Source organism: Salvia hispanica, chromosome 5 (assembly GCF_023119035.1).
Source record: "Salvia hispanica cultivar TCC Black 2014 chromosome 5, UniMelb_Shisp_WGS_1.0, whole genome shotgun sequence".
Taxonomy (NCBI): domain Eukaryota; kingdom Viridiplantae; phylum Streptophyta; class Magnoliopsida; order Lamiales; family Lamiaceae; genus Salvia; species Salvia hispanica.
In genome coordinates, this window is record NC_062969.1 from 27862665 (window position 1) to 27873538 (window position 10874).

Consider the following 10874-nt stretch of genomic DNA (forward strand, 5'->3'; position numbering starts at 1 on the left):
TTTAGCATCATTAATCAATCAAGATCATGTTCATCGCATAAGTTCCATTCGCATCTCAAATCTAGATCTAACATCAACATATGTCACACAAGAGTATTTAGCCATCAAGCACACACCACACAACACAACACACATACACACGACACGCACACACACGTCACACACACACACCGCACACATGTATACATATTTCCATATCCCCTTTATCCCACTTTCACTCAAACAAGATGCATGAGGGTTCAAGAATACCAATTAATCGGTCAGAAAGAAGAGGAATCGAGTAGAAACGAAGAAGATGAATATAAAAACACCTTATGAGAAAAACGAATGGTAGAAATTAAGTATTAGACTCGGTTCTTCAAAATTCTTGGATCAAACTTCAATTCTTCTTCAAAAGGTGACAAAGTATAGAATAAAAATTGGAGAGAGTGGAGAAGGGAGGAGGGGCGAAAATTATGGGTAGGGGGCGAAAATTTGTGATGGCTAGGGTTAGGTTTTTGGCTTCTTATTTATAGAGTTCAATAAGATCTTTAGGTAAATAAAATAGAATATTTGGTAAGATCTTATTCTCTACAATTAAATAAATAAATATTGTGAAGTAGGGAAGAAGAATTAAAAAAAATAGACTAGGGTATCAAGGCTTGAAAATTTTGAAATATATGGCTCCCAATTAGCCAAGATTTTGTTTTGGTATATTTTACGGAGTAGAATAAAATATCACGGAGCAAAATAAAAATAGGAATTCTCCCAACTAGGGATTGAAATAGGCGTTAGTTTTGCTTCTCCCACAAGGAGTGGATTTTAAATATTAACTGAAATAAGATATGACAAGATCTCTTGAGGTATGAAAAGATTTGTTAGAATATTTAAATTCTAGGTATGGAAGGAAATCAAACAAGGAATCAATTAAACAAGCAAAATAATATTTCCTTCCCAACATAGGTGATTTTCGAAAATCACCTAGGAGAATATGGGGGTCGATTTTTCTCAACATAAATAAGGAATGATTGGGTTTTGGATTTAATTTGGATAAATATCCCAAGAATTAAATTAAATCCGGAAAAATGGAATTCCTCCTCCAAAAATCAAGGGGGTTTGAAAATCTTAAGAATTGGGTGGCTAGTATTTATGGAAATTTTCTCTAATATTCTCACTCACCCTTAAACAAATAATTCACCTCATTATTTAATAAATCTATTGTCACATCACATAATAAAAAAGTTTGACTTTTCAAACCTCCAACGCAAACCCTAGACTCGACTCGGCCAAAGCATCTCATGCAATAAATGCATTCATAAATTAATTCACGTCTCCACGTCATCAATAATAAATTCTAGGGCTCTAAAATTAAGGTTCGGAAATTCGGGATGTTACATGAAGACTTTGAGTATGAAGACTTTTAATTTAAAATAAGTGACCCTCTTATTTTGACTTTCACTGCTTATATATATGTAAATAAGTGATCAATCAATCTCAAATACAGCCACTAAGCACTATGCCTCTTCCACAAATTTATACAATCTTGCATTTCATGTTCCTGCTTCGTTTACCAGCAATATATGGTGGTCCAGTTGCCAAACCAGGATGCCCAAATATGTGTGGGAATTTGCCCATTTCATATCCATTTGGGATCGGGTTGAATTGCTCGTTCGACCTGTCCTTTACCATTAGCTGCAACACTTCCACAGAGCCTCCAAAGGCGTACCTTTCCATAATTGATAAGCAATTGATTGAAATAAACGAAACCTATATTCGGGTTGAGTATTCGAACCTGGTTTCGGTTTGCTATGAGTCTGAAGGTGGTTCGTATAAAGATAGTAGTGTGAGTGTGAACTTGACAGGGACTTTGTATTCGCTGTCCATGTACACAAACAGGCTCACCGCCATTGGCTGCGACGACGCTGTGCTGCAGTCCAACGGAACTTACAACAACGGCGGTTGCTCTGCCTTTTGTGAGGAAGACATCAATACTCAAACAGGGTATTGCCCATTCGATCCTACTTCCATTGGAAGTGGTTGTTGCCAGTCTCAAATCGTCGGAGGTAATTCTCAATTAGTACTCCCTCCGTCCCACTAAATATGCAACATTTGTTTTTCGGCATATGATTTTATGTAGTGTTGTTTTGTGAGTTAATGAAGAGTGAGTAAAGTAAGAGAGAAGAAAAAGTAGAGAGAGTATTGTTTCTATTTTTAGTGGGACAGACCAAAAAGGAAAACGTTTCATTTCTAATGGGACAGAGGGAGTATATTATTGTTTTACACGAGAGAATTACAATTTTAGTCTCAGGACATTGCACTAATATCATATGTAGTCTATATTCTTTAAAAATATCACCAGACATATATATTGATATAATATCACCAGACATATGTTCTTTTGATACTCCATTTGTCCCAAGATAAGTGAATCACTTCTTTTGTACACGGGATTTAAGGAATTGATATTTAAACAACTAAATAGAGAGAGAAAGTATGAGAGAGAGAAAAGTAGAGAAGTAACATCAGAATAAAATAGGTGGATAATAAAATAAGAGAAAAGATTTTTTGCTAAAAAAATGAAATTACTCACTTATAATGAGACATACTAAAAAGGAATATGACTCCCTTATCTTGGGACTGAAGGAATATTTTTTTATTAAAGGAAATTTTTGTAATTTTATATTGGAGAGAACTACATTTTTAATCCCTAAATTTGCTATAATATCATTTGCGGCCTCTTCTTTCAAAATATCACTACGCATATGTGAACTTTCATGTAATATTGCTTTGGAAGATATTTGCCACTATTTGGATTTTTTTAGACCAAAATGTCCTTCGGTCTTTAAAGTCTAGTTTTTCAAATTGTTAAAAATATGAATTTGGATCTTATTACTCTCTCCTTCCTAAGATATTAGACTCGTATACCACTTTGGAGTGTCCCAACATATTTGATCCATTTCTATTTATGGTAAAAATTTACTTTACTACCAACTCCACTCACAAACACCACTAAACAACACTTCCTAAATTCTTGTGTCCAAAAAAAGTGAGTTAATATCTTGGGATGGAGGGAGTATGTTATATGACAGAGAAGTTTTTCAAATTGTTAAAAATATGAAGTTGGATCTTATTATGTTCTATGACAGAGACGGGATTCGTGGGAGCAAAACTAATAGACTTGAGCAGAAAAGTGCAACGTAGAAAGCTTTTCCCCTGCAGCCACGCCTTTATCCAGGAGGTGTCGGACACAAATGAATCCGGATTTTCGTATCCGTTGTTCTACCTCCATAACTCAACTGCATTGCAGACTGACAATTGGGCATCAGCAACGAGTCCTCCGGTGGTGAGGCTGGACTGGATTGCGGGTGTTGAGAATTGCAGCCAAGCAAAGCTGAATCCGACCACGTACGCATGTCAAGATAGCAAGAGTCTGTGTGTTGATGTTGCTAACGTTAGCAGAGGTTACCAATGCAGCTGCCTGCAAGGATACGAGGGAAATCCTTACGTGGTTGGAGGCTGCCAACGTTAGTATTACTCTTTCAGTTTATTCTTATGTACGCAGAAGGTATACTTTCTAACACTATTTCCACCAGCAATTGTATTTCGCAGCTCCATAGCAAGAAACGGATGTCGAGATCAATGTGGCGAATTGTCAATTCCGTTTCCATTTGGAATCGGGCAGAATTGCTATTTGGAGCCATCTTTTGAAGTAAAGTGTGATACATCAACTAATCCTCCAAAAGCTTACCTCTCTGTTCTCAAGGCGGAAATCACCCGTTTAAATTCATCACAGGTTCGGGTCAACTATCCAACACTTGGTTTTGCTTGCTACAATTGGTCAAATTCTCAACAGAGAATCACTAAGACAGTAGAGCAAAGCTTGACTATTGACTTGTCAAAAACTCAATTTACGTTGTCGGAAGATAGCTGGATCTCTGTGATTGGGTGTGATGACATAATGGTGGGTATGACTGGGCATGCGAGTCGTACTTCGGTTGGCAGCACTTGTGCAGCTGTTTGCAAAAATACTCAAATTGCCAATAACTATTATGCTTATTGTCCTACCAAAACTGATGAGTATTGGCCTGGCAATGGCTGTTGCAGGGCACCCATTCCGAGAGGTATTTGTATATCTTATATTTCAACATGATACAAAATGATAAAGAAACAAATATTCGGTTGCAGGCACCTCCTACCTTGAAGCCAATTTGAGCGAGTTCAGTGGACGATGGCCACGTACCAATTTCTCTTGCAGTTATGCCTTTACTGGAACCAAGGATGATTATCATCAAGCAACATACCCCATTTTCAATAACTCAACACAGATTCAAACTGATGATCCAAACATAAATTATCGACCCACTATAGTTACATTAGACTGGAGGATTGGTGCTGTGAATTGCAAAGAAGCACAACTGAATGCGGCGGATTATACATGTCAGAATAACACCGTCTGCATTGATTTTGATGATAGAGTTAGAGGCTACCTCTGCAACTGCTCCAAGGGATACCAAGGCTATCCTTACCTTAACCCAGGATGTCATGGTTTGTACAATCCTGTGTGCTTTTTGCTTAACCTTGCAATCTAATGCTTTAACTATCTGCAATGCCATGAAACTAAATACTAATTTAAAGCTTAGCACTTATAAATGGAATGTTTAATTTTGATCATATTCAAAGAAATTTCATCTTGCTCCAAACGTTGATCGATTGATATTTTAGATGTTTTTACAAGCAGATATTGATGAATGCGCGGACAGTACAACTAATACATGCGTTGCAAATTCAATTTGCATCAATGATGCTGGATCTTATCACTGCTCATGCCTCGAAGCACTGGCGTATCCAGCTTATAATGTACCCCCAAATATTTCCTACATAATGTTATATTTAGACACATATTTCAAAACACATCAGTGGCGCAGTGGTTGGAAACGTGTTTTTTGTTAATGGAGAGACCAGAGTTCGAATTCCTCTGATACCAACTTTGTTTTCATTTATAGTTTTATGATTTTGTTCCCTATTTTGAATATTTTTAACTTATATTTTAGATTTTGTAGATTAAGTTTTATGATTTTGCTTTCTGTTTTGTTTACTTACTTTACTTAGATTTTATATTTTGTAGATTATCATCTTGTTCTCTATGTTGTATATTTATTCTGTTTACTTATATATTAGATTGTTGCTTATATTTGAAGCTTTTAGTAAGTTTTTTTTTAAGTTCTTTCCTTTTAGTACTATTTTGTGGTAGTTTATAGTATATATTACTAGTATAATTTATTTTATTTTATTTTATTTTATATTTTAATGTATTATTTTTTATATGTTGTATGTTTATTTATCATAAAATTCGTACCCCCAATTTAAAAAGTCTGGATTCGCCACTGCCTCGAAGGGTACGTTGGTGATGGGAGGGAAGATGGCACCCGTTGCATTAAGCTGCCACCATCCAAGACAAAGACCATAATCCTGACGGGTAACAAATTACTCCCTCTGTCCATGACATATAGTCATTTTTTTTTACCATTTTGTAATGTCCAGAGGAAATAGTATCATTCCAAAAATGGAAAAGTTCATCTCTTATACTACCCACTGTTTCTCCTAGCTCGCATACTTAACTCACTTTTTCTCCTCTCTTGCTACTTAACTCACTTTTTCTCCTTCTCTCTTATTTTACTAATTTCTCATTAAAACCCATGTCTAAACTATTTTTAGCTGACGTGAGAGTATTATTTGTCATAGTAAATATTTTCCGCTCAAATTCTTCTATGGTTATTCTTTCTAAGTAAAGTAATTTTATGTACAGGTATGAGCTCAGGATTAGGACTTGTACTATTCGTCTCAGTGTGCTTTTGGTTGTATAAGCTGTTGAAGAGAAAAAGGGAAAAGCTGGTTAAAGAAAAATTCTTCAAAAGAAATGGTGGTCTTCTCTTACAACAACAAACAAATGAAGGCTCTGTTGGAAAAACAAAAGTTTTCCCAGCAAAAGAATTGGAGGTAGCTACTGATCACTTTAATGAGAACCGAATCCTTGGAAATGGAGGGCAAGGCACTGTTTACAAAGGAATGTTATCCGATGGTAAAATTGTGGCAATAAAAAAATCGAAGTTAGTTGAGGAAAGCCAATTGGAACAGTTCATAAATGAGGTTGCTATACTTTCACAAATCAACCATAGAAATGTGGTCAAATTATTGGGGTGTTGTTTGGAGACCGAAGTTCCTCTTCTTGTGTATGAATTCATGCCAAATGGCACCCTTTATGATCTCATACATGATCCAAATAATGAATTTCCATTTCCATGGAACATGCGTTTGAAAGTTGCAGCAGATATAGCCGGGGCACTAGCGTATTTACATTCCGCATCTTCTGTGGCTATCTATCACAGAGACATCAAGTCAAGTAATCTCCTTCTAGATGAGAAATATGTGGTCAAAGTATCGGACTTTGGAACTTCGAGGTCCGTTGCTGCAGATCAAACTCATCTAACTACTCTTGTTCAAGGTACCTTCGGGTATTTAGATCCAGAGTATTTCCAATCTAGTCAATTCACAGAAAAGAGCGATGTTTATAGTTTTGGGGTGGTTCTTGTCGAGCTCCTCACTGGACAAACGCCAATTTCTTGTGACGAAGAGGAAGAGGAAAAAGGCCTTGCTAATCGGTTTCTTACATGCATGGTAAGAAATTGTCTAGACAAGATATTGGATCCTCTAGTGTTGGAGCAAGGTAGAAAAGAAGAGGTGATTTTAGTTGCAAGGGTTGCACAGAGATGCTTGTATTTGAAAGGGAGAATGAGACCAACTATGAAAGAAGTGGTGACAGAATTGGAAAATATTAAGATGTCTAACATGTCAACTATATCTGAATATGAATCTGAAGATGAAGGAGATTTTGAAGGCATGCCTACAATGATTCCAGACAATGGTTACACGTGGACAGGTACTTATAAGAATGTTGAAGCATCCTCATCAGGTGACAGAATTGGAAAATATTAAGATGTCTAACATGTCAACTATATCTGAATATGAATCTGAAGATGAAGGAGATTTTGAAGGCATGCCTACAATGATTCCAGACAATGGTTACACGTGGACAGGTACTTATAAGAATGTTGAAGCATCCTCATCAGCTGCAGATCCCTTGAGATTTACAACATAGTTAATTTATGCAAATGCCAAGAATCTGATTGTTGCGTAATATATGACTCATATATACTCTGTAATAGTATGTGTTTTAACATTTAAATAAAATACTACTGGCACTTCTCATTGTATATATATGCATACAAGTAATTATGATTTCTACAAATACTAAAATGCTAATCGCACCATAATTATGAAGAGAAAATCATTGTAATGTACTCCTCCGTCCTTCATTATTTCTTACCAGTTGACACAACTCGAGTTTTAAGATAGACAAAAACTTCGTATTAGTGTGCGCTAACAATGCGCACGCCTGACTGGTGGGCTTCTTAATTTAATGGTGGACTCAATTTTATAATCTACATCAGCTCTTGTTTCTAACAGCCCAAATGGCGCAATACAAGTAGTAAAATTCAGCTCTATGGCTTCTTTTTTGAAAAAAAAAAATACTATTAAAACAATTAGGAGTGTAGGCTAAATTAATCTGCATAGCTGGCTAAATTTATAGGTTTGGGATTGTAAATTAATAGCTCGAAAAATAATCCAATTAGCTCATACTCAATTAACACGCAACCTGAGTAGCGCTAACCCGAAACTCTATGAATTAGGCTGATGTATTCTATCTGAATATAACTATTTAATATTCTTTCATATCGTTGACAATTGATTGAGCAATTCAACGATATTGGTAAAATGAATAATATAATGAATTAAATATTTAATTTTTATTTAATATTAGTATATATATCCCTTACATATAGAAGGGAGTATCACAATTCAAGATCAAATCTTAGCTATTAGACTAGAAGATCTCGTGGTTGAAATAATGCCACAAGGATAATATTTTAAATTAAAAAAATTATTAAATAAACTTAAAGGGTATTAATGTCAATCCTCTCTCATCTAAATCATCTCAAAACTTTAAATTTACGTAACTCTCTCGATTTAAATTATTTTTTCGCAAAAAATACACTCCATCCGTTCTATAGTAATAGAGGCGTTTCTTTTCGGCATGGAGATTAAGAAAAATTGTGCTAGTTGAGTTAAGTAAAGGGAAAATAAAGTGGAAAATGAAAAAGATAGAGAGGTGAATAGAGAAAAAAGTGAGAGAGAATAAAGTAGGTGTGGAAAAATATGTTGACTTTTACTATAAAGGGGAAATGACTCTATTACTATGATACATACCAAAATGACAAAATGACTCTATTACTATGGAACGGATGGAGTATCAAATTAGAGATAATTTTACAGGGATTCCAACAAAATCTCAATTGCATATGTTCCGACGATGTTCGGGTGATAAAATTTGATAAATTATATTTCAATCATATTGATAATCAAATTTTATCGACAAATGCAAACAAAAATCTCAATATTATACTCCCTCCGTCCCCCATTACTTGACACGGTTTGACCCGGCACGGGTTTTAAGAAATGTAATGGAAAGTGTGTTGAAAAAGTTGGTGGGATGTGGGTCCTACTTTTAAAGTATTAGTTTTATAATAAATGTGAGTAGGAATGAGTTAGTGGAATATGAGGTCCACTACCAAAAATGGAAAAAGTGAAGTGTGTCAAGTAATGGGGGACGGACCAAAATGGCAAACGGTGTCAAGTAATGGGGGACGGAGGGAGTATATGCATAATCTCAAATATCTGTCATGCATAAGTTTTAAAAATGTGCAGGTTGAGCGGTGACGGACGTGGTTGGTGTTGAGCAGAGCGTATGAAGTCTACTCTTAAGCATTTTACAGAATGTGTCATGTCTTTACACATGGCGTCATCCTTACTCATGAACGCTTCCGATAATACTTATACAATGTTTTTCTTAATACTTCCTCTATTCAATAAAAATAGTCTTCCTTTTCTATTTTGGTATGTCCCACAAAAATAACCATTTTCTATTTTTGGCAAATCTTTTCTTTCTTATAAGATGTACCGTATTCTACACTAAGAATACTTTAATCAATTTTTTCTTTCTACCGAGCATATGTGTTGCTCGTTACTTGCTCGGTAATCTTTCTTTGCCGAGTATTTCCATTGTTTGTTGAGCAAACGAATGATCGGTAAATCCCGCTATTTTTATTTAAACTTATACTTCCTCCGTCCCACATAATTCGTCCCACTTTGACCGGGAACGTGTTTTAAGAAATGTAATGAAAAGTTAATTGAAAAAATTAATGGAATATGGGTCGTACTTTTATATATTAGTTTTATAATAAAATGTGAGCATAAATGAGTTAGTGGAATATGAGGTCCACTATCAAACATGATAAAAGTGAAAGGGCACAAATTATATGGAACGGACCAAAATAGAAAAATGGGACAAATTATATGGGACGGCGGAAGTACATAAATATAAAAATAATTAGAAATGAGATACTCTTATTATGATATTTATTTTAACGAAAAAATTTACACTATGTTATTTATGTTAAATAAGAATTCGATGGTTTTTATTAAAATTACAAAATCTATTAAAATAATTAAAAAAAAAAAAACTTGCATACGACTCTCAAGTTGTTATTCATTGACCGCCAATTTAACAATTTGTTTGATGATATCAATTTACGTACTCGATGGCGTCACATGCGCTTGTGCATTATATTATCGTATGTCAAATTGTTTATTCGACTAGATTTTTTGTTGACTAGATAGACAAGAATATTAGTTGTACTGTTCATAATGATTCAATTTGCTCCTTAATTCTAATTGCAATAATTTTAAGTTTGTATGAAAATCTTTTGTTAGTTTATTTTATTCCTTGTGATACGTTCGTAGGTGGTTGTCGTAAGCCTACTTCATTTCACTTGTTTTGAATGTGTCTCTTTATTGCACAGTTTATCCTCTAATTAAATTGAACACAGCTTAGAATACACCACCATCAATACAATAACGTCGACCCAATATTATAATGAGAAGTCTATGACTGATAAGATAACTTATGTGCGGTACACCTCAGTTAGAATATTATTCAAAGCCAAATCTTGGATGCAATAATCACTAAATAGTGTTTATTAATCCACCGACTTCATAGTCAAATTGACCTGATCCAAATCAACCTCATAAAGAGCCATTATAAAATCCCAAGTAAAATCATACCAATGCATCCTGCAATTTACATTCTATTATTCAAAAAACACCGCTCCCTCCCCGGCAAGTAAAATACAACACCGCTTATACGATTTTTAAAAGAAAAAATTGTAGTTATACTATTGATTATTTTGTACTTGCAACATCCTAAATATTTTTTGACAAAATATGTGCTATGTTCAGGCGATGCCCTCAAATAACAGTCAATCCATGTAAAAACTATGCTGATATATTTATTATTATTAATAATAATAATAATAATAATAATAATCTCAACTCAATCCTATATATTGTATCTTGGTATTATTTTATCTTGAAAATCGAACACCACAAAAGAGAATATGTCATAATTATTTGGAATCAGATCCTTTCGTTAGAGACCAAATTTCTCAGTGAAAGAGAAGGTGAAATGAATGCGAAAATGTGATTGTATTTTTATAGTTTGAAATATAAATTAATAAAATGAAATTTGTAACCCCTACCCACCCCTGAAACCCACGCACACCCTCAGCGCCACCCGCTGCCACCCTATGGCCTATTCCCCATCATCACCAGCAATTGGTGTGCTGCATTGCACACAACTTTACTTTAATTTCTCCAATAATTTTTTTGGAGATGTTCTAATTTAAGAAAATATGTCGTGCTCTCTGTTGGCAACATTATAT

The 10874-nt window shown here is 34.7% G+C and overlaps 1 protein-coding gene across 1 annotated transcript; it reads left to right on the forward strand.

The window, feature by feature from the left end:
• Window positions 1–1495: 1495 nt before the first annotated feature.
• Window positions 1496–7135, forward strand: LOC125189748 (wall-associated receptor kinase 2-like). The gene is made up of 8 exons (XM_048086986.1): window positions 1496–2042; window positions 3126–3503; window positions 3573–4100; window positions 4165–4524; window positions 4718–4927; window positions 5351–5455; window positions 5786–6949; window positions 7107–7135. The coding sequence occupies exons 1-8, from the start codon at window positions 1496–1498 to the stop codon at window positions 7133–7135; spliced, it is 3321 nt and encodes a 1106-aa protein (XP_047942943.1).
• The last annotated feature ends 3739 nt before the right edge of the window (window positions 7136–10874 follow it).